Below are 25,581 nucleotides of genomic sequence, written 5' to 3'. Positions count from 1 at the left end.
TGAACAGACTAGGTCTATACTGCTCCTACATGGTGTAACAATACATCATGTAGATGTATATAATGAACAGACTAGGTCTATACTGCTCCTACATGGTGTAACAATACATCATGTAGATGTATATAATGAACAGACTAGGTCTATACTGCTGCTACATGGTGTAACAATACATCATGTAGATGTATATAATGAACAGACTAGGTCTATACAGCTCCTACATGGTGTAACAATACATCATGTAGATGTACATAATGAACAGACTAGGTCTATACTGCTCCTACATGGTGTAACAATACATCATGTAGATGTATATAATGAACAGACTAGGTCTATACTGCTCCTACATGGTGTAACAATACATCATGTAGATGTATATAATGAACAGACTAGGTCTATACTGCTGCTACATGGTGTAACAATACATCATGTAGATGTATATAATGAACAGACTAGGTCTATACTGCTCCTACATGGTGTAACAATACATCATGTAGATGTATATAATGAACAGACTAGGTCTATACTGCTCCTACATGGTGTAACAATACATCATGTAGATGTATATAATGAACAGACTAGGTCTATACTGCTGCTACATGGTGTAACAATACATCATGTAGATGTATATAATGAACAGACTAGGTCTATACTGCTCCTACATGGTGTAACAATACATCATGTAGATGTATATAATGAACAGACTAGGTCTATACTGCTCCTACATGGTGTAACAATACATCATGTAGATGTATATAATGAACAGACTAGGTCTATACTGCTCCTACATGGTGTAACAATACATCAAGTAGATGTATATAATGAACAGACTAGGTCTATACTGCTCCTACATGGTGTAACAATACATCATGTAGATGTATATAATGAACAGACTAGGTCTATACTGCTGCTACATGGTGTAACAATACATCATGTAGATGTATATAATGACCAGACTAGGTCTATACTGCTCCTACATGGTGTAACAATATATCATGTAGATGTATATAATGAACAGACTAGGTCTATACTGCTCCTACATGGTGTAACAATACATCATGTAGATGTATATAATGAACAGACTAGGTCTATACTGCTCCTACATGGTGTACCAATACATCATGTAGATGTATATAATGAACAGACTAGGTCTATACTGCTCCTACATGGTGTAACAATACATCATGTAGATGTATATAATGAACAGACTAGGTCTATACTGCTCCTACATGGTGTAACAATACATCATGTAGATGTATATAATGAACAGACTAGGTCTATACTGCTCCTACATGGTGTAACAATACATCATGTAGATGTATATAATGAACAGACTAGGTCTATACTGCTGCTACATGGTGTAACAATACATCATGTAGATGTATATAATGAACAGACTAGGTCTATACAGCTCCTACATGGTGTAACAATACATCATGTAGATGTACATAATGAACAGACTAGGTCTATACTGCTCCTACATGGTGTAACAATACATCATGTAGATGTATATAATGAACAGACTAGGTCTATACTGCTCCTACATGGTGTAACAATACATCATGTAGATGTATATAATGAACAGACTAGGTCTATACTGCTCCTACATGGTGTAACAATACATCATATAGATGTATATAATGAACAGACTAGGTCTATACTGCTCCTACATGGTGTAACAATACATCATGTAGATGTATATAATGAACAGACTAGGTCTATACTGCTCCTACATGGTGTAACAATACATCATATAGATGTATATAATGAACAGACTAGGTCTATACTGCTCCTACATGGTGTAACAATACATCATGTAGATGTATATAATGAACAGACTAGGTCTATACTGCTCCTACATGGTGTAACAATACATCATGTAGATGTATATAATGAACAGACTAGGTCTATACTGCTCCTACATGGTGTAACAATACATCATGTACATGTATATAATGAACAGACTAGGTCTATACTGCTGCTACATGGTGTAACAGTACATCATGTAGATGTATATAATGAACAGACTAGGTCTATACTGCTCCTACATGGTGTAACAATACATCATGTAGATGTATATAATGAACAGACTAGGTCTATACTGCTCCTACATGGTGTAACAATACATCATGTAGATGTATATAATGAACAGACTAGGTCTATACTGCTGCTACATGGTGTAACAATACATCATGTAGATGTATATAATGACCAGACTAGGTCTATACTGCTCCTACATGGTGTAACAATATATCATGTAGATGTATATAATGAACAGACTAGGTCTATACTGCTCCTACATGGTGTAACAATACATCATGTATGAACAGACTAGGTCTATACTGCTCCTACATGGTGTAACAATACATCATGTAGATGTATATAATGAACACACTAGGTCTATACTGCTCCTACATGGTGTAACAATACATCATGTTGATGTCTATAATGAACAGACTAGGTCTATACTGCTCCTACATGGTGTAACAATACATCATGTAGATGTATATAATGAACAGACTAGGTCTATACTGCTGCTACATGGTGTAACAATACATCATGTAGATGTATATAATGACCAGACTAGGTCTATACTGCTCCTACATGGTGTAACAATATATCATGTAGATGTATATAATGAACAGACTAGGTCTATACTGCTCCTACATGGTGTAACAATACATCATGTAGATGTATATAATGAACAGACTAGGTCTATACTGCTCCTACATGGTGTAACAATACATCATGTAGATGTATATAATGAACAGACTAGGTCTATACTGCTCCTACATGGTGTAACAATACATCATGTAGATGTATATAATGAACAGACTAGGTCTATACTGCTCCTACATGGTGTAACAATACATCATGTAGATGTATATAATGAACAGACTAGGTCTATACTGCTGCTACATGGTGTAACAATACATCATGTAGATGTATATAATGAACAGACTAGGTCTATACTGCTCCTACATGGTGTAACAATACATCATGTAGATGTATATAATGAACAGACTAGGTCTATACTGCTCCTACATGGTGTAACAATACATCATGTAGATGTATATAATGAACAGACTAGGTCTATACTGCTGCTACATGGTGTAACAATACATCATGTAGATGTATATAATGACCAGACTAGGTCTATACTGCTCCTACATGGTGTAACAATACATCATATAGATGTATATAATGAACAGACTAGGTCTATACTGCTCCTACATGGTGTAACAATACATCATGTATGAACAGACTAGGTCTATACTGCTCCTACATGGTGTAACAATACATCATGTAGATGTATATAATGAACAGACTAGGTCTATACTGCTCCTACATGGTGTAACAATACATCATGTAGATGTATATAATGAACAGACTAGGTCTATCCTGCTCCTACATGATGTAACAACACAGTACATTTGGAAAGTATTCAGACCCCTTCACTTTTTCCACATTTTGTTACGTTACAGCCTTATTCTAAAATAATTTTATTAAAAACTCAATCGACACACAAAACCCCATAATGACATCACAATACTCCATAATGACAAAGCAAAAACACTATAAATATTTCTTTGCTAATTTATTAAAATAATAAACTGAAAAATCTACAGAAGTATTCAGACTGTTTACTACGTACTTTGTTGAAACACCTTTGGCAGCGATTACAACCTCCAGTCTTCATTGGTATGATGCTACAAACTTGGCACACCTGTATTTGAGGAGTTTCTACCATTCTTCTCTCAAACTCTGTCAGATTGGATGGGGAGCTTTGCTACACAGCTATTTTCATGTCTCACCAGAGATGTTTGATTTGGTTCATTTCCAGCTCTGGCTGGGCCACTCAAGGTTATTCAGAGACTTGTCCCAAAGCCACTCCTGTGCTGTCTTGGATGTGTGCTTAGGGTCGTTGTCCTGTTGGACGGTGAACCTTCGCCCCAGTCTGAGGTCCTGAGTGCTCTGGAGCAGGTTTTCATCAAAGAGCTCTCTGTACTTTGCTCCGTCCATCTTTCCCTCTATCCTGAATAGTATCCCAGTTCCTGCCGCTGAAAAACATCCTCACAGCCTGATGCTGTGCCAGGTTTATGCCAGATGTGACGCTTGGCATTCAGGCCAAAGAGTTCAATCTTGGTTTCATCAGACCAGGGAATCTTGTTTCTCATGGTCTGAGAGTCTATTGGTGCCTTTTGGCAAACTCCAAGCGGGCTGCCATGTGCCTTTTACTGAGGAGTGGCTTCCGTCTGGCCACCCTACCATAAAGGCCTGATTGGTGGAGTACTACAGAGATGGTTGTCCTTCTGGAAGGTTCTCCCATCTCCACAGAGGAACTCTGTCGCTCTGTCAGAGTGACCATCGGGTTCTCGGTCACCTCCCTGACCAATGCCCATTTCCCCCAATTGCTCAGTTTGGCCGGGTGGCCAGCTCTGGGAAGAGTCTTGGTTGTTCCAAACTTCTTCCATCAAAGAATGAGGGTGACCACTGTGTTCTTGGGGACCGCCAATGCTACAGAAATGTTTTGGTACCCTTCCCCAGATCTATGCCTCGACACAATCCTGTCTCGGAGCTCTATGGACAATTTCTTCGACCTCATTGCTTGGTGTTTGCTCTGACGTGCATTGTTAACTGTGGGACCTTATATAGACAGGTATAATCATAAACAATATTATTTCATGTGGCATAAACAAAAACAAAAAACATAAGTCAGAACACAGCGCCTTTATTCTCTCATGTGATTTCAGGTTCTGTGACTGGGAAAATGTCCTTCCACACAGAGAGAGAGCAGTGGTAGGGCTTTTTTGGTGTGTGTCTTCTTATGCTCCTTCAGGCTCCTTAACCAGGTAAAACTCTTTCCACACTGGGAGCATTGGAATGTGTCATGTCTCTCATGTTCTTTTAACGGCCCTTTCTTAGTAAAACTCATTCCACAGTGGGAACAGTGATAAGGCTTTTCTCCAGTGTGTATTCTCTCATGCCTTTTCAGGTTAGATAAAATGCTAAAAGTCTTTTCACAATGGGGACATTGGAAAGGCTTTTCTCCTGTGTGTGTCCTCTCATGAGCTTTTAGGTACCCTAAATGAATAAACCTCTTTTCACAGTGGGAACATTGGTTAAGGCTTTTCTCCTGTGTGTATTCTCTCATGAGCTTTTAGGTCCCCTAACTGAATAAACCTATTTTCACAGTGGGAACAGTGGTAAGGCCTTTCTCCTGTGTGTATTCTCTCATGCCTTTTCAGGTTAGCTAACACGGCAAAACTCTTTTCACACTGGGAACATAGGAAAGGCATTTCTCCGGTGTGTAGTTTCGCATGCTTTTTTAGGTTTCCTATTAGAGTAAAACTCTTTCCACAATGGGAACATTGGAATGGCTTTTCTCCTTTGTGTATTCTCTCATGCTCTTTTAATTGCCCTTTCTTAGGAAAACTTTTTCCACACTGGGAACATTGGAAAGGCTTTTCTCCTGTGTGTATCCTCTCATGAGATTTTAGGTGCCCTGTCTGAGTAAAACTCATTCCACAGTGGGAACAGTGATAAGGCTTTTCTCCTGTGTGTATTCTCTCATGCCTTTTCAGGTTAACTAACATGGTAAAACTCTTTCCACACTGGGAACATTGGAAAGGCTTTTTTCCTGTGTGTGTCTTCTCATGCAGTTTTAGGTTCCTTAACCAGCAAAAACTCTTTTCACAGTGGGAGCAGTGGTGTTGTCTCGCTGGTTTGGGCGTCTCTGGGTCTGGTTCCCCTGAAGGACTCTTCCCGCTGTCAGAGTGAGAGTCTGGTTTCTCTCCTGCCAAAGACAAACAGAGAATCCCGTTAAACAGAGACCTGAATGAAATCTCCACAAGATAAAACTGTCTTCCTATGAGGTTTAATCCAGACTAGATCCCTCAATAAAAGAGCAGAACTGGTCATCACAGAGTGGCTGTAATGCTTTGTAGGCTGGGTAAATCCATTTGAATTCAATACATTTTTGGCAGCATCCCTTTTGAGTTAAAAAAAGCTTTCCTTACATGTTTGCCTATGGAAGAAGTGGTAAGAAAGTGACTTCATGTAACTGAATGTAAAAACATTCATGAGATATACAGTTGTAAGTGTATATACAGTACCAGTCAAAAGTTTGGACACACCTACTCATTCAAGGGTTATAATTATTTGTTTTACCATTTTCTACATTGTAGAATAATAGTGAAGACATCAAACTATGAAATAACACATATGGAATCATGTAGTAAACAAAAAAGTGGTAAACAGTTCAAAATATATATTAGAGTTTTCAAAATAGCCACCCTTTGCCTTGATGACAGCTTCGCACACTCTTGGCATTCTCTCAACCAGCTTCACCTGGAATGCTTCTTCGATAGTCTTGAAGGAGTTCCCACATATGCTGAGCTCTTGTTGGCTGCTTTTCCTTCACTCTGCGGTCCAACTCATCCCAAACCATCTCAATTGTGTTGAGGTCGGGTGATTGTGGAGGCCAGGTCATCTGATGCAGCACTCCATAACTCTCCTTCTTGCTCAAATAGCCCTTACACAGCCTGGAGGTGTGTTGGCTCATTGACCTGTTGAAAAACAAATGATCGTCCCACTAAGCGCAAACCAGATGGGATGGCGTATCGCTTCAGAATGCTGTGGCAGCCAGACAGGTCTTTCCAAACCATGTCCAATCAATTTAAATTTACCACAGGTGGACTCCAAGTGGTAGACACATCAACAATGATCAATGGAAACAGTATGCACACCTGAGCTCAATTTCGAGTCTCATAGCAAAGGGTCTGAATACTTATTTAAATAAGGTATTTATGTTTCTTATTTTTAATAAATGTGACATTTTTTCTCCAAACCTATTTTCTCTTTGTCATTATGGGGTATTGTGATGCCATTATGGGGTATTGTGATGTCATTTTGGGTTATTGTGTGTAGACTGATGAGGATTCTTATTTATTTAATCCATTGTAGAATAAGGCTGTAACGTAACACAATGTGGAAAGACTTAAGTGGCAAAAAAAGGGGTTAAAGACATGTATCTCTCAGATATAGGACAGACACTTCAGAACAAACTTCCTTTGGATGTTTTGGGGGACTGTTGTTCCATGTTGTGAATGTTATGCAATGCGTTAGTATGGGTTATAGCAGTATGGCCAAATATTGTTTTACATAAAATAACTTTTGAATATTTCTTTATTGATACTTCTATGGGTCTTAAAGTTCAAAATCAAATAGCAAAATTATCCTTGCTATAACCTTCTTAAAACAGTTTTTAAATTGTCAATACTGCCCCCTAGCCCCAACAGGTTAACCTGTTGAGGACAGACGTTCCATTTCGTGACAAGAAAATTCCAAATATTCCATTACCATACTTAGAAGCATGTCAAACGCTGTTTAAAATCAATTTTTATGCTATTTTTCTCGTAAAATAGCAATAATATTCCAACCGGGCAACGTTGTATTCATTCAAAGGCTGAAAGAAAAAAATGGAGTAGTCTCATGACCGCGCATCTCCAGTGTCACTGTCCCCAGCCTGACCACTCACAAATTCTCCTGCTGTTCTTCGCCCAGAGACAGCAGACACCCCATTCCACTTTCTGGCGGCTTTAGAGAGCCAATGGGAGCCTTAGAAAGTGTCACGTTACAGCACAGATGCTGTATTTTCGATAGAGATGCAACAGAAGGAGAACAAATTGTCAGACAGGGCACTTCCTGTATGGAATCTTCTCAGGTTTTGGCCTGCCATATGAATTCTGTTATACTCACAGACGCCATTCAAACAGTTTTAGAAACTTTAGAGTGTTTTCTATCCAAATCTACTAATTATATGCATATTCTAGTTTCTGGGCAGGAGTAGTAACCAGATTAAATCGGGTACGTTTTTTATCCGGCCGTGAAAATACTGCCACCTATCCCAAAGAAGTTTTAAAACAGTTCCATATAGCTTAGAGGAACCTCCCCCCTCAGACAGGGCTTAGACTGTAAAAGTATAATTTTGATCTGATGATCGGTGGAACAAGGACATCCTCAGACAGTTTTACAGTCTAAGCCCTGTCTGAGGATGTCCTTGTTCCACCGATCATCAGATCTAAATTATAGTTTTACAGTCTAAGCCCTATCATTTTGATCTTATGATCGGTGGGACAAGGACATCCAAGCCGGCCAAACCCTCCCCTATCCCGGACGACGCTGGGCAAATTGTGTGCCGCCTCATGGGTCTCCCGGTTGCGGCCGGCTGCGACACAGTCCGGGATCGAACCCGGATCTGTAGTGCGATGCAGAGCTGCGCCACTCGGGAGGCTGTTGATACCTAGCACTACCTATTATATTTGTTAGCACCACTCGGGAGGCTGTTGATACCTAGCACTACCTATTATACTTGTTAGCACCACACGAGAGCGAAGCTAGCGTGGTTATCCACATGTTTTACCAATAGTATAAATGCCCCGTTACCTGCAAGCTCTTCCTCAACAACAATGCAGTATTCAATATCAAAAGTAAAGAAATGTTTTAAAATGCAGGGAACCAAGACTAAAGATTCTATTTTAAACATAAATCTTATCAAACTTATCAAACTCGCGTGGTGCAGTTGAGTTGTGGGTGTCAAAAATAATGTAGCTATTTTTACAGCAGGAATTCTGATCAATAAGTTGTAGCTGTGGCGAGGGCTTAACCACTCACTGGCCAATGAAAACATGTTCCCAACCTTTTCATGTGGTTGCATCAAGTTGTGTATTTACGGTGTTTGATGTTGTGTTGTCATAACCTCCGGGAGGAGAGCATGGATGTTTATCCTGGGAGATTCCTTGCCAGCGGAGCCTGGAAATATTTGTCAGAACAATCTGAGATATCAAAAATATTTTCAGGCTAGGCTGGTGTGTGTGTGCGTAATGTGAAGATAGTCAAGAAGCTCCCGACGAACAGTTCTTGTGCTGACGTTGCTTCCAGAGGCAGTTTGGAACTCGGTAGTGAGTGTTGCAACTGAGGACAGACGATTTTTACATGCTACACGCTTCAGCACTCAGCGGTCCCGTTCTGTGAGCTTGTGTGGCCTACCACTTCGCGGCTGAGCCATTGTTGCTCCTAGACGTTTCCACTTCACAATAACAGCACTTACAGATGACCGGGGCAGCTCAAGCAGGGCAGAAACTAGATAAACTGACTTGTTGGAAAGGTGGCATCCTATGACGGTGCCACGTTGAAAGTCACTGAGTTCTTCAGTAAGGCCATTCTACTGCCAATGTTTGTCTATAGAGATTGCATGGCTGTGCTCGATTTTATTCACGTCAGCAATGGGTGTGGCTGACTTAGCCGAATGTAAACTTAAGTTAACCTCTCTCGGGTATGTGGGACGAAATCGTCCCACCTAGTCAACAGCCAGTGGAATCGAGTGGCGCGATATTCAAAAACCTTAAAAATGCTATTACTTCAATTTCTCAAACATATGACTATTTTACACCATTTTAAAGACAAGACTCTCGTTAATCTAACCACATTGTCCGATTTCAAAAAGGCTTTACAACGAAAGCAAAACATTAGATTATGTCAGGAGAGTACCCAGCCAGAATTAATCACACACCCATTTTTCAAGCTAGCATATAATGTCACAAAAACCAAAACCACAGCTAAATGCAGCACTAACCTTTGATGATCTTCATTAGATGACACTCCTAGGACATTATGTTATACAATACATGCATGTTTTGTTCAATCAAGTTCATATTTATATCAAAAACCAGCTTTTTACATTAGCATGTGACGTTCAGAACTAGCAAACATACTGAAAACTTCCGGTGAATTTACTAAATTACTCACGATAAACGTTCACAAAAAACATAACAATTATTTTAAGAATTACAGATACAGAACTCCTTTATGCAATCGCGGTGTCAGATTTTAAAATAGCTTTTCGGCAAAAGCACATTTTGCAATATACTGAGTAGATAGCTCGCCATTACGGGCTAGCTAATTTGACACCCACCAAGTTTGGCGTTCACTAAACTCAGAATTACTATAAGAAAAATTGGATTACCTTTGCTGTTCTTCGTCAGAATGCACTCCCAGGACTTCTACTTCATTCACAAATGTTGTTTTGGTTCTTAATAATCCATAGTTATGTTGAAATATCCTCTGTTTTGTCCGTGCCTTCAGGTCCCTATCCGGACGGTGACGCGCGGACGCATGTCGTGACAAAACATTTCAAAATATTCCATTACCGTACTTCGAAGCATGTCAAACACTGTTTAAAATCAATTTTTATGCGATTTTTCTCGTAAAATAGCTATAATATTCCGACCGGGAGACGTTGTTTTCGTTCAAACACTGAAAGAAGAAAATGGACTCTTCACGTGCACGCCTGTGTCATTGTTCTCAGATCGACCACTATCCAAATGCGCTACTGTTTTTCAGCCAGGGACTGCAGAGTCATCATTCCCCGTTCTGGCGCCTTCTGAGAGCCTATGGGAGTCTTAGAAAATGCCACGTTACAGCAGAGATCCTCTGTTTTCCATAAAGAGGCTATAGAAGGCCAAGAAATGGTCAGAGAGAGCACTTCCTGTATGGAATCTTCTCAGGTTTTGGCCTGCCATATGAGTTCTGTTATATTCAAAGACACCATTCAAACAGTTTTAGAAACTTTAGGGTGTTTTCTATGTAAATCAAACAATTATATGCATATTCTAGTTTCTGGGCAGGAGTAATAATCAGATTAAATCGGGTACGTTTTTTTATCCGGACGTGAAAATACTGCCCCCTGCCCAAGAGAGGTTAACAAAAAATGTATTGGTTCTGCAATGTTTAAAATCCTATAAGGTGTGGAGCGGGGCGGCAGCATAGCATAGTGGTTAGAGTGTTGGACTAGTAACCAAAAGGTTGCAAGTTCGAATCCCCGAGCTGACAAGATACAAATCTGTCCTTCTGCCCCTGAACAAGGCAGTTAACCCACTGTTCCTAGGCCGTCATTGAAAATAAGAATTTGTTCTTAACTGACTTGCCTAGTTAAATAAAGGTAAAATACATTTTTAAAAATTCAACTTATTTTAGAAGAAATGGGTCATTATTTATGAAAAGTGCAACGTTGCCAATATGTTTATCTGCAACTGTATCCAATTAAATTAATTTAGCAATATCCAAATCATATATCAAATCAAATTCAAGAGGTTAAGGTTGGAATCAAGAAATGCAAAATTCCATTCATCTATATAACAACTTAATAGACTATGAAATCAAATCTTATTTGTCACATGTGCCGAATACAACAGGTGTAGTAGACCTTACAGTGAATTACTTACTTACAAGCCCCTAACCAACAACGCAGTTTAAAAATATATAAAATAACTTAAAAAAATACGAATGAGAAATAAAACAAAATAATTAACGAGCAGCAGTGAAAAATTAAGAGACTCGACTCCTGTTACTATAGTGTGGTACTGTATAGACTAGAGTCCTGCTACTATACTGTGGTAGTGTATAGACTAGAGTCCTGTTACTATACTGTGGTAGTGTATAGACTAGAGTCCTGTTACTATACTGTGGTACTGTATAGACTAGAGTCCTGTTACTATACTGTGGTACTGTATAGACTAGAGTCCTGTTACTATACTGTATAGACTAGAGTCCTGTTACTATACTGTGGTACTGTATAGACTAGAGTCCTGTTACTATACTGTGGTACTGTATAGACTAGAGTCCTGTTACTATACTGTGGTACTGTATAGACTAGAGTCCTGTCCAGGGGAAGTACTGTACATCAAGCTGCCTCACACTACAGAAACAGCTCCTGCTACTGTGAGCCGTTCTGGCTCAGACAAGCCAAGTGCTTTAGTTTGACACATTAAATCATATTGTTTAAATGAAATCAGACATGAAAATCTGACCAAAACAACAGGCCTGTTTTTGTTGTTTTTTCATATTGATCATGTCTAAAATCAATTAAATATTTTAACGTGTAATTTGTTTTTCTTTATTAGCTTTGATTGGTTGTATACAAGTATAAACCCTCTGTTGTTCATAATATGATTTGGATATTGCTAAATGTAAATGATTATATATATATATATGTATACTTCCTTATATAATCATTTACATTTAGCAATATCCAAATCATATTATGAACAACAGAGGGTTTATACTTGTATACAACCAATCAAAGCTAATAAAGAAAAACAAAATACACGTTAAAATATTTAATTGATTTTAGACATGATCAATATGAAAAAACAACAAAAACAGGCCTGTTGTTTTGGTCAGATTTTCATGTCTGATTTCATTTAAACAATATGATTTAATGTGTCAAACTAAAGCACTAATTTTCAGTCAAAAACACAAGTCAGAACACAGTCTCTCTATTCTCTCATGTGCTTTCAGGTCCTCTGACTGGGAAAATGTCTTTCCACAATGAGAGCAGTGGTATGTCTTCTCCTCCTGTGTATGTATTCTTTCATGCTTATTCAGATGCCTCAACCGGTTAAATCTCTTTCCACACAGGGAGCAGTGGTAGGTCTTATCCCCTCCTGTGTGTGTCCTCTCATGCCTAGTCAGGCCCTCTAACTTGGTAAAACTCTTTCCACACAGGGAGCATTGGTAGGGCTTTTCTTGTGTGTGTGTCCTCTCATGCTGTTTCAGGTTCACTAAACCCCTAAAATTCTTTCCACACTGGGAACATTGATAATGCTTCTCTCCTGTATGTATTCTTCCATGTAATTTCATGGACTTAAACTGGGTAAATCTCTTTCCACATATGGTGCAATGGTAAGGCTTTTCTCCTGTGTGTGTCCTCATGCTGTTTCAGGCTCATTAAACCCCTAAAACTCTTTCCACACTGGGAACAGTGATAAGGCTTCTCTCCTGTGTGTGTCCTCTCATGCTGTTTCAGGCTCATTAAACCCTTAAAACTCTTTCCACACTGGGAACAGTGATAAGGCTTCTCTCCTGTGTGTGTCCTCTTGTGCCGATTTAGGTTCCCTAACTGGGTAAAATTCTTTCCACAGTGTGAACATTGGAAAGGATTTTCTCCAGTGTGAATTCTCTCGTGTGTTTTCAGGCTCCCTAACCAGGTAAAAGTCATTCCGCATTTGGAGCAATGGTAAGGCTTCTCTCCAGAGTGTATTCTCTTATGTATTAATAGGTACCCTAATTCGTTAAAACTCTTTCCACACTGGGAGCATTGGAAAGGTTTTTCTCCTGTGTGTGTCCTCTCATGCATATTCAGGTTCCCTAACTTGGTAAAACTCTTTCCACAGTGGGAGCAGTGATGATGTCCTCCTGTTGCTTTGGGCGTCTCTGGGCCTGATTCTGCTGATTCCCCTGAAGGACTCTTCCCTGGGTCTGATTCCCCTGAAGGACTCTTCCCTGGGTCTGATTCCCCTGAAGGACTCTTCCCTGGGCCTGATTCCCCTGAAAGACTCTTCCCTGGGTCTGATTCCCCTGAAGGACTCTTCCCTGGGTCTGATTCCCCTGAAGGACTCTTCCCTGGGTCTGATTCCCCTGAAGGACTCTTCCCTGGGTCTGATTCCCCTGAAAGACTCTTCCCTGGGTCTGATTCCCCTGAAGGACTCTTCCCTGGGTCTGATTCCCCTGAAGGACTCTTCCCTGGGTCTGATTCCCCTGAAGGACTCTTCCCTGGGTCTGATTCCCCTGAAGGACTCTTCCCACTGTCAGAGGGAGAGTCTGGTCTCTCTCCTGTCAAAGACAAACAGAGTATCTAGTTACTTAGTTGTCTACTGTGCTGTACTGTGTGGCCAAACTGGTGAAACATATAAGTCAATGATTGGTTCAGATTTGGTCTTGTTTGGGGGAGTTCATTAAAATAATAGCCAGTGTGAAAAACAGTGGTCACCAAGGCATTCCTAGTCAATCATCAAACATTTCTGTAAAAACCCAATGTGTTTCCCGTTTGCTCCAGCAGTATTCTAAAGTGTTGTGAATTTAGCAGTAAAAAAATATAGATTTTCCCGGCTTACAAGACCCAGTTTCATCACCACCCTCTCCTGAGACTGAAAGCCCAGAGACTTGCACTTTGCCCGGGTGTGTGGTTTTGTCTGGGGGCTAAAATGAACATTCGAGGCCATCAAGCTACTATGCTCGGAGATAGTTTTCATTTCAACTGAGGTCGCGGCTACGATTCAGACCTGAATACTAGAGGTTTCTGATACTTTCAAAGCAGATTGAACTAATCTGTGAAATGAGACTGTGCTTGTTATGGCCTCACTCAAAACAATAGTTACACACCATGATGATTGCAGCACTTTACACCTGACTACCTCCCTGGAGGCTGACGTGAATCACTGAGGATCTGATAAAGGTACAGGAGAGCTGTGTGAGCTTAGAGGGATTTTCTCATCGCAATATCCTGAGACTCGTATCGGACCGAGAGTCAAGAGGAAATGCCTCAAGCCACAGATTTAGTCTCCGGGCTGCTGAAGGATGAGAAGCCCCTGATTGATCATGGCCACCAGTGACTGTGCCAAGGTCCCAGGACGGTGAGAGGCCCCGTGACATCATTCTTCCAGTCCAATTTTCCTGTGAGAAGATGGAGATTCTCTGAGCCCGCAATACCACTCTGAGCTTTCAGGGACAGAGCTTCTATATCTACCAGGACTACTCCCCCACTGTCTCCAGGCAGCAAGCAGCTTTCAGGGACAGAGCTTCTATATCTACCAGGACTACTCCCCCACTGTCTCCAGGCAGCAAGCAGCTTTCAGGGACAGAGCTTCTCTAACTACCAGGACTACTCCCCCACTGTCTCCAGGCAGCAAGCAGCTTTCAGGGACAGAGCTTCTCTAACTACCAGGACTACTCCCCCACTGTCTCCAGGCAGCAAGCAGCTTTCATGGATAGAGCTTCTCTAACTACCAGGACTACTCCCCCACTGTCTCCAGGCAGCAAGCAGCTTTCAGGCAGGTCAAACGACTGCTACGGGACCATCCAGGTGTGAAGTACGGACTGTGCTTCCCGGCCCGCCTGTAGCTTTCTCATGATGGTAAAAACGACACCTTTGACTCTCCAGCGGCTATGGCTCACAATCAACACCACATCAACAAGTCCTCAACTTGCTCATAGATCAGCAACGATGGCTTGCAAACGCTGGATAGTAAGTAGCCCACCTTTGGTCTAACTATGTAGAGTTATAACTGTAGTATCCTGTATAACTATGTAGAGTTATAACTGTAGTATCCTGTATAACTATGTAGAGTTATAACTGTAGTATCCTGTATAACTATGTAGAGTTATAACTGTAGTATCCTGTATAACTATGTAGAGTTATAACTGTAGTATCCTGTATAACTATGTAGAGTTATAACTGTAGTATCCTGTATAACTATGTAGAGTTATAACTGTAGTATCCTGTATAACTATGTTAAGTTATAACTGTAGTATCCTGTATAACTATGTAGAGTTATAACTGTAGTATCCTGTATAACTATGTTAAGTTATAACTGTAGTATCCTGTATAGTTTTGGAGGAGGCAAAACCACTCAGGCTTATTTGATGTGATCTAATGTTTTGATCATCTAGTTTGCCTTACAAGCATTCAGTCACCAAAGGGGGTTACGTAATTCCTTTGTTTATATACTGTCTCATTGACCTAAAAATATTTTGGGTTATTTGTTTACAGCAGTCCTTTGTCTTGACCCAGTACACAGTAATACGTGCCGAGGTTCTAATGTTGCCGAGGCGACACATTTTATTTGTTAATTTACAGTGTGGCGGGTTGGGGGTCTTTAATGTTGTACGTTTTGAATGTAATGTATACCCAGCAAACTTTTAACGTTGCACAGACGTAGTTTTGCGGTCTTGGCTGTACGTTGTCATATCTTCCAACTATATTCATTTTTTGTTGTTTTACTACAATTTACTGACATTCATTTATTTATATGTATATTTTCTTATTCCATCCCTTTACTTAGATGTGTGTATTAGGTAGTTGTGGAATTTATTAGATTACTTACACATTTTATATATATATATATATATACATACATACATATACACTACTAGTATATATTATATTATTAGTATATATTACTGCACTGTCGGAACTAGAAGCACAAGCATTTCGCTACACTCACAATAACATCTGCTAACCATGTGTATGTGACCAACAAAATTAGATTTTGACATTAAATGAGAGGTTTTGGACTGAGAGCCTTGATACATTGTATTTATTTTCTCTCTCAACACCCGTTATAAGACTGGAGTTTTCATTTCATCTACAAGAGGTGCTTTTCTCATTTTGTTTGGGATTCACTTTTTATTGTTTCTCTTCTTTTTTTTTGGTGCTTGATTCACTAACACAGAACGCTACTTTAAAGGACTGGGTTTGGGTTTAACACCAGACTCAGGATGACTGAGAAGAAAACGTGTTCTATTGTACCTCGTTTGGGGAGTTATTGTCTGGGGTGGGGGGAGGTGGATGGGGGAGGAAGGAGGTTGAATTGTTTAGTTCTAATGATGCCATTCTGTTATTCTAGTCAGCTTCTTTTTCCAAGCATCTTACATTACTCTGAGACTAGTTATCCTGGGATCTTACATTACTCTGAGACTAGTTATCCTGGGATCTTACATTACTCTGAGACTAGGTATCCTGGAACCATACATTACTCTGAGAGTAGTTATCCTGGGATCTTACATAACTCTGAGACTAGTTATCCTGGGATCTTACATTACTCTGAGACTAGTTATCCTGGGATCTTACATTACTCTGAGACTAGTTATCCTGGGATCTTACATTGCTCTGAGACTAGTTATCCTGGGATCTTACATTGCTCTGAGACTAGTTATCCTGGGATCTTACATTGCTCTGAGACTAGTTATCCTGGGATCTTACATTACTCTGAGACTAGTTATCCTGGGATCTTACATTGCTCTGAGACTAGTTATCCTGGGATCTTACATTACACTGAGACTAGTTATCCTGGGATCTTACATTGCTCTGAGACTAGTTATCCTGGGATCTTACATTGCTCTGAGACTAGTTATCCTGGGATCTTACATTGCTCTGAGACTAGTTATCCTGGGATCTTACATTGCTCTGAGACTAGTTATCCTGGGATCTTACATTACTCTGAGACTAGTTATCCTGGGATCTTACATTACTCTGAGACTAGTTATCCTGGGATCTTACATTGCTCTGAGACTAGTTATCCTGGGATCTTACATTGCTCTGAGACTAGTTATCCTGGGATCTTACATTGCTCTGAGACTAGTTATCCTGGGATCTTACATTGCTCTGAGACTAGTTATCCTGGGATCTTACATTGCTCTGAGACTAGTTATCCCTGGGATCTTACATTGCTCCCTGTTATCCTGGATCTTACATTGCTCTGAGACTAGTTATCCTGGGATCTTACATTGCTCTGAGACTAGTTATCCTGGGATCTTACATTGCTCTGAGACTAGTTATCCTGGGATCTTACATTGCTCTGAGACTAGTTATCCTGGGATCTTACATTGCTCTGAGACTAGTTATCCTGGGATCTTACATTGCTCTGAGACTAGTTATCCTGGGATCTTACATTACTCTGAGACTAGTTATCCTGGGATCTTACATTACTCTGAGACTAGTTATCCTGGGATCTTACATTACTCTGAGACTAGTTATCCTGGAATCTTACATTACTCTGAGACTAGTTATCCTAGGATCTTACATTACTCTGAGACTAGTTATCCTGGAATCTTACATTACTCTGAGACTAGTTATCCTGGAATCTTACATTACTCTGAGACTAGTATCCTGGGATCTTACATTACTCTGAGACTAGTTATCCTGGGATCTTACATTACTCTGAGACTAGTTATCCTGGGATCTTACATTACTCTGAGACTAGTTATCCTGGGATCTTACATTACTCTGAGACTAGTTATCCTGGGATCTTACATTACTCTGAGACTAGTTATCCTGGGATCTTACATTACTCTGAGACTAGTTATCCTAGGATCTTACATTACTCTGAGACTAGTTATCCTGGGATCTTACATTACTCTGAGACTAGTTATCCTGGGATCTTACATTACTCTGAGAATAGTTATCCTGGGGTCGTACATCTTACATTACTCAGACTAGTTATCCTGGGGAATAGTTTTAATACATTTGCAAAAAATCTAAACCTGTTTTTGCTTTGGCATTATGGGGTATTGTGATGGCATTGTGGGGTATTGTGATGGCATTGTGGGGTATTGTGATGGCATTGTGGGGTATTGTGATGGCATTGTGGGGTATTGTGATGGCATTATGGGGTATTGTGATGGCATTATGGGGTATTGTGATGGCATTATGGGGTATTGTGTGTAGATTGATGAGGAAAACATGTATAATATAATACAATTTTAGAATAATGGGATGCACAGATATTACATTTTTGGCCAATACCGATATCAATATCTTCTTTGCTAAAAAGAAAACGATACCGATAACCGATATTCAAAATCTTTGCTGCCTTTTAAGCATTCTAGTACAGTTAAATAGTTAGCACGGACGCAGCGGTCTAAGCCACTGCATCTCAGTGCAAGAGGCATCACTACGCTCCCTGGTTCGAATCCAGGCCGTATCACATCCGGCTGTATGATTGGGAGTCCCAAAGTAGTTGTCTGTTATTGGTGTAGAGAGGACGACAAAGGAGAGGGATCACACATGTGGATAGGAAGATACAAATTATCATTATTACTGGAAAATATTCATTTAAAATCCAGGAATTTTAAAACTTGAGCTCTCTAGGTCATGCCAGTAGGTTACAGTAGGTTGTATCTCTCTAGGTCATGCCAGTAGGCTACAGTAGGTTGTATCTCTCTAGGTCATGCCAGTAGGCTACAGTAGGTTGTAACTCTCTAGGTCATGCCAGTAGGCTACAGTAGGGTGTAACTCTCTAGGTCATGCCAGTAGGTTACAGTAGGTTGTAACTGTCTAGATCATGCCAGTAGGCTACAGTAGGTTGTAACTCTCTAGGTCATGCCAGTAGGCTACAGTAGGGTGTAACTCTCTAGGTCATGCCAGTAGGTTACAGTAGGTTGTAACTGTCTAGATCATGCCAGTAGGCTACAGTAGGTTGTAACTCTCTAGGTCATGCCAGTAGGCTACAGTAGGTTGTAACTCTCTAGGTCATGCCAGTAGTCTACAGTAGGTTGTATTTCTCTAGGTCATGCCAGTAGGCTACAGTAGGTTGTAACTCTCTAGGTCATGCCAGTAGGCTACAGTAGGTTGTAACTCTCTAGGTCATGTCAGTAGGTTACAGTAGGTTGTAACTCTCTAGGTCATGCCAGTAGCCTACAGTAGGTTGTATCTCTCTAGGACATGCCAGTAGGTACAGTAGGTTGTATATCTCTAGGTCATGCCAGTAGGCTACAGTAGGTTGTAACTCTCTAGGTCATGCCAGTAGGCTACAGTAGGTTGTAACTCTCTAGGTCATGCCAGTAGGCTACAGTAGGTTGTAACTCTCTAGGTCATGCCAGTAGGCTACAGTAGGTTGTAAGTCTCTAGGTCATGCCAGTAGGTTACAGTAGATTGTAACTCTCTAGGTCATGCCAGTAGGCTACAGTAGGTTGTAAGTCTCTAGGTCATGCCAGTAGGCTACAGTAGATTGTAACTCTCTAGGTCATGCCAGTAGGCTACAGAAGGGTGTAACTCTCTAGGTCATGCCAGTAGGTTACAGTAGGTTGTATCTCTCTAGGTCATGCCAGTAGGTTACAGTAGGTTGCATCTCTCTAGGTCATGCCAGTAGGCTACAGTAGGTTGTATCTCTCTAGGTCATGCCAGTAGGTTACAGTAGGTTGTATCTCTCTAGGTCATGCCAGTAGGTTACAGCAGGTTGTATCTCTCTAGGTTATGCCAGTAGGTTACAGTAGGTTGTATCCAAGTGGAAACAATTATCAACCCAATGTGGAAAGTGTTGAATTTGGTCAACAACAAAATGAATGGCTTATTTGCTACGTGAGGTTTACTTGATCCAACAGAAGTTTCGTAATGATTAAGTTGTTATGTGGACACGTGACATACCGACAACTTTGATAAAACACTACAGGATTTGTCTCCAGATCGCTATGCATATTCATGCTAGTAGCTTAGCATCTCTCTCCATTGAATACAGGCGGTTGACGTCAACAACCCTCATAGAATATAAACAATAGATTACAATAATAAGATGTATCCACCAATCCAAAGACAGGATAGGCGGGAGATAGACAACCCACAGTGCAGCTTTGTGGACAACGACTCCCCTTGTTAGGGCGAAGAGACATCTTGTCAGTATATCCATAATCTTTGGTGTAGCCAACCCAACTCTCACATGGCTCTATTGGGGGGTCACGGTGTGTAGTAAAACATCACTACATTAAAATCACTACATGCCGTGGCCCCCCAGTCTGCGGTCAGCAGATAGACCCTCCTCAAATATATATGTTAAGTCACTTTTTGGAAACGGAACGGAGAAAACAAGGGGTAGCTTGTTCTCTACGTCGTCTGATTCTAGACATATCAGTCATCATCCCAGGACCCTCCGTTGAAGAGGTATTGACGAGCCAACTCCGAATATCCAAAGTTAAAAACTAATTGAAGGCGGTACTTACTGGTGTTACTCAGATCTCCTGTCTCCTCCTCTTCATCTTCCAATGTGACAGTAATCTCTCCTTCCTTCTTCACTCCAAACACTGCAACATCCTCTTGTTTAACTGAAACGTCTTTCTCTTCATCTTTCACTGTAACAGCCTCACCCTCTACTTCTTGTTTTACTGTAACATCCTCCTCTTCCTTCTCCTCTTTCACGACAATGTTCAGTCCCAGAGCTTCTTTCTCCGTCCAGCAGACCTCCTCTTCTTTAACAGGAGGGGAGTAGTTTAGGGAGCTCATGTTCGGGGATGTTAGCTAGCTAGCTATCATTAGCGACTAGGCTAATGCTAACTTAACCAGCCAGCTACTATAGCTGACTAATAAAAAATAACGTAATATTAAATTAAATACGTTAACAAGTAGATACGACAGAAGTGTGTCTAAAACACAGTAGGTAATATAGACCGAAAGCGTATAAATAGCTTGAATCTTTCGGCTATGTTGGCTAGCAAGCTACCGAGGTGGTTGACGAGCTGTTTATGAAGAACCGTCCACTAGATTATACGTCACGCTGCAGCATCGCCTGAAAGACGCACATCGCCGTCTGCTGACTGGAGGGAAACGCAGTTGAGGATCACATTTTATATTCAGACTAAGATTATTTTACATGGATTTAATTAAATAATACTATTATATTGAGACATACAAAGACAGGAATGTGGTGATTGATTAGTGAGAATAAAAAATGTTCACTACAGCACATTTAAGGCAGTTTCATTCAGTCAAACAACATATAAATAAGTAGCAAGCTACTGTCGGTCTATACTGCTCCTACATGGTGTAACAATACATCATGTAGATGTATATAATGAACAGACTAGGTCTATACTGCTCCTACATGGTGTAACAATACATCATGTAGATGTATATAATGAACAGACTAGGTCTATACTGCTCCTACATGGTGTAACAATACATCATGTAGATGTATATAATGAACAGACTAGGTCTATACTGCTGCTACATGGTGTACCAATACATCATGTAGATGTATATAATGAACAGACTAGGTCTATACTGCTGCTACATGGTGTAACAATACATCATGTAGATGTATATAATGAACAGACTAGGTCTATACTGCTCCTACATGGTGTAACAATACATCATGTAGATGTATATAATGAACAGACTAGGTCTATACTGCTCCTACATGGTGTAACAATACATCATGTAGATGTATATAATGAACAGACTAGGTCTATACTGCTCCTACATGGTGTAACAATACATCATGTAGATGTATATAATGAACAGACTAGGTCTATACTGCTCCTACATGGTGTAGCAATACATCATGTAGATGTATATAATGAACAGACTAGGTCTATACTGCTCCTACATGGTGTACCAATACATCATGTAGATGTATATAATGAACAGACTAGGTCTATACTGCTCCTACATGGTGTAACAATACATCATGTAGATGTATATAATGAACAGACTAGGTCTATACTGCTCCTACATGGTGTAACAATACATCATGCAGATGTATATAATGAACAGACTAGGTCTATACTGCTCCTACATGGTGTAACAATACATCATGTAGATGTATATAATGAACAGACTAGGTCTATACTGCTCCTACATGGTGTAACAATACATCATGTAGATGTATATAATGAACAGACTAGGTCTATACTGCTCCTACATGGTGTAACAATACATCAGTAGATGTATATAATGAACAGACTAGGTCTATACTGCTGCTACATGGTGTAACAATACATCATGTAGATGTATATAATGAACAGACTAGGTCTATACTGCTCCTACATGGTGTAACAATACATCATGTAGATGTATATAATGAACAGACTAGGTCTATACTGCTCCTACATGGTGTAACAACACATCATGTAGATGTATATAATGAACAGACTAGTTCTATACTGCTCCTACATGGTGTTACAATACATCATGTAGATGTATATAATGAACAGACTAGGTCTATACTGCTGCTACATGGTGTAACAATACATCATGTAGATGTATATAATGAACAGACTAGGTCTATACTGCTGCTACATGGTGTAACAATACATCATGTAGATGTATATAATGAACAGACTAGGTCTATACTGCTGCTACATGGTGTAACAATACAGTGCATTCGGAAAGTATTCAGACCCCTTCACTTTTTCCACATTTTGTTACATTACAGCCTTATTCTAAAATGATTAACACTGCCGTTCAAAAGGTTGGAGTCACTTAGAAATGTTCTTGTTTTTGAAAGAAAAACACTTTTTTTGTCAATTAAAATAACATCAAATTGATCTGAAATACAGTGTAGACATTGTTAATGTTGTAAATGGCTATTGTAGCTGGAAACAGCTGATTGTTTATGGAATATCTACATAGGCGTACAGAGGCCCATTATCAGCAACCATCACTCCTGTGTTCCAATGCCACGTTGTGTTAGCTAATCCAAGTTTATCATTTTAAAAGGCTAATTAATCATTAGAAAACCCTTTGCAATTATGTTAGCACAGCTGAAAACTGTTGTGCTGATTTACCAAAGCTTTTGTAAACAGTGTTGTTGCATAACAATCAGGCAGTAGAACAACAATAATCATCACCCTCTTGACCAATCTTCCCTCCCCTTAACATTGGGTTTGATTCAGACCCTTTCAGTGTCCCAGGTGGACATTGGGTTTGATTCAGACCCTGTCAGTGTACCAGGTGGACATTGGGTTTAATTCAGACCCTGCCAGTGTACCAGGTGGACATTGGGTTTGATTCAGACCCTGCCAGTGTACCAGGTGGACATTGGGTTTGATTCAGACCCTGCCAGTGTGCCAGGTGGACATTGGGTTTGATTCAGACCCTGCCAGTATGCCAGGTGGACATTGGGTTTAATTCAGACCCTGTCAGTGTACCAGGTGGACATTGGGTTTGATTCAGACCCTGCCAGCATGGCCAGAAATGTATTCCAAAGTTATTAACTTATAACCACAGAACCACCCCAGACCTTTCATGCATGACTAAAAACACCTAAGTATTAGATTTACTGCCATGGTCTAGTATGTCACTGCATCAGACACCATTCACAATGCTGGCTGAGGTACGAGTAAAACATGACATATATTATTTCCTAACCATTCACAATGCTGGCTGAGGTAAAAGTAAAACATGACATATTATTTCCTAATCATTCACAATGCTGGCTGAGGTACGAGAAAAACATGAAATATTATTTCCTAATTGTAAAAAATTCCCCAATCTTTTAAAAAAGATCTGAAATGTCAAGGCTTTAGTTCAGTGGGCTTTTCCATTGTTGAGGAAAGCAGGGGAAGTGTTGTGAGTAACAGAACTGCCTACGGTGTGGGGGAAGGGACGCTGCTCACTGATTGGCTGTAGTGACAAGGGTCCCTCCAAAAATCTATCACTATTCCAACTCAAATTCTCCCCCAAATCTACCACTAATAGGCCAAGCCTCCACAGACCCTGTCTTGTATTGACAAACAGAACAAATCATTTCACCATCAAATATGTCATTTTAAATAGCTCAATTCAATCCAGCTGGGCCTTTTTAACACAGACAGTTGTTGCTGCTGTAGATGTTATGCCTTTGTACAGATCTAAGATCAGTTCTCCTCCACAATGCATATTCAGTACCGGTCAATTGTTTGGACACACCTACAAATTCAATGTTTTTTCTTTATTTTAACTGTTGTCTAAGTTGGCCTTCCCTGTGGCTCAGTTGGTAGAGCATGGTGTGTGCAACGCCAGGGTTGTGGGTTAGATTCCCACGGGGGGCCAGTACAAAAAAAAAAATGCATGAAATGTATGCATTCACTACTGTATGTTGCTCTGGATAAGAGCTTCTGCTAAATAACTAAAATGTAAATGTAAAAAATGTACAATAATAGTGAAGACAACACAACTATGAAGTAACTCATATGGAATCATGTAGTAACCAAAAAAGTGTTAAACAAATCAAAATATATTTTATCTTTGAAATTCTTCAAAGTAGCCACCCTTTGCCTTGATGACAGCTTTGCACACGCTTTGCATTCTCTCAACCAGCTTCACCTGGAATGCTTTTCCAACAGTCTTGAAGGAGTTCCCACATATGCTGAGCAATTGTTGGCTGCATTTCCTTCACTCTGCGGTCCGATTCATCCCAAACCATCTCATAGGCATAGTTGTTGTCTTCACAGTTAACTCTAATGAACTTATCTTCTGCAGCAGAGGTAACTCTGGGTCTTCCTTTCCTGTGGCAATCCTCATGAGAGCCAGCTTCATCATAGCGATGGATGGTTTTTGTGACTGCACTTGAAGATTCATTCAAAGTTCTTGAAAGTTTCCGTATTGACTGACTTTCATGTGTTAAAGTAATGACGGACTGTCATTTCTTTTTGCTTGTTTGAGCTGTTCTTGCCATAATATAGACAAATAGGGCTATCTTTTGTATACCACCCCTACATTGTCACAACACAACTGATTGGCTCAAATGCATTAAGAAAGAAAAAATTCCACAAATGAACATTTAACAAGGCACACCTGTAAATTGAAATGCATTCCAGGTGACTACCTCATGGTAGATGATAGGAGATGGTCAAAAGATAAAAGTTTTTATTTTTTTAAGTCAAAATCAAACATAATAAAAAGTACATTTGAATGACACTAAGTGGCAGTGTTTTTACAACTAATGCCGGTTTGCCTGAGGCTGATGCCGTGCAGGAACACATGCATATTCACACACTCTCAATCAAACAAACACATACAAGAACACACACATACATGTAATAGTGCCAGACATGCACACAAACATATACAGTTGGCATTGCTGTTATGATTTTAGTTGTCCTTGATGTCCTTTGTTTTAAATGTATTATTTTGTTTTATAATTTTTTGCATTGTTTGCTGTTTTCTTCTGTCTTTTCCTTTTTTCTCTTTAGTTCATTCTCTTGGTTGTTGGTGCATTGGGGGGTTCTTGGAGGTGGGGAATGGAATTAATTGTCTTTTTCTATTAGGGGGGA

General features: G+C 40.0%; 1 protein-coding gene across 1 annotated transcript; it reads right to left on the bottom strand.

Annotated features, from left to right (window-relative positions):
* Positions 1 to 4,713: 4,713 nt before the first annotated feature.
* LOC115182865 (gastrula zinc finger protein XlCGF49.1-like) lies at positions 4,714 to 18,036 on the bottom strand. Its single transcript, XM_029744267.1, has 2 exons — positions 18,002 to 18,036; positions 4,714 to 5,775 (listed from the first exon to the last, which is right to left on the bottom strand). Exons 1-2 carry the CDS (start codon positions 18,034 to 18,036, stop codon positions 5,121 to 5,123), a joined length of 690 nt encoding a protein of 229 aa, XP_029600127.1. The 3' UTR covers positions 4,714 to 5,120.
* Positions 18,037 to 25,581: the final 7,545 nt, after the last annotated feature.

Source organism: Salmo trutta, unplaced genomic scaffold (genome assembly GCF_901001165.1).
Source record: "Salmo trutta unplaced genomic scaffold, fSalTru1.1, whole genome shotgun sequence".
NCBI lineage: Eukaryota > Metazoa > Chordata > Actinopteri > Salmoniformes > Salmonidae > Salmo > Salmo trutta.
Note: the sequence above shows the minus strand (reverse complement) of the source record. Positions and strands in the feature narration are given on the sequence as shown.

What these genes read in the sequence shown, in the direction of transcription:
- LOC115182865 (XM_029744267.1), bottom strand. Translation starts at nt 18,036, where the DNA reads ATGTACGACCCCAGGATAACTATTCTCAGAGTAAT. An exon ending in ATAACTATTCTCAGAGTAAT is followed by an intron (nt 5,776 to 18,001) that starts GTAAGATCCCAG and finishes ACCAGACTCTCA; the next exon opens with CTCTGACAGCGGGAAGAGTC.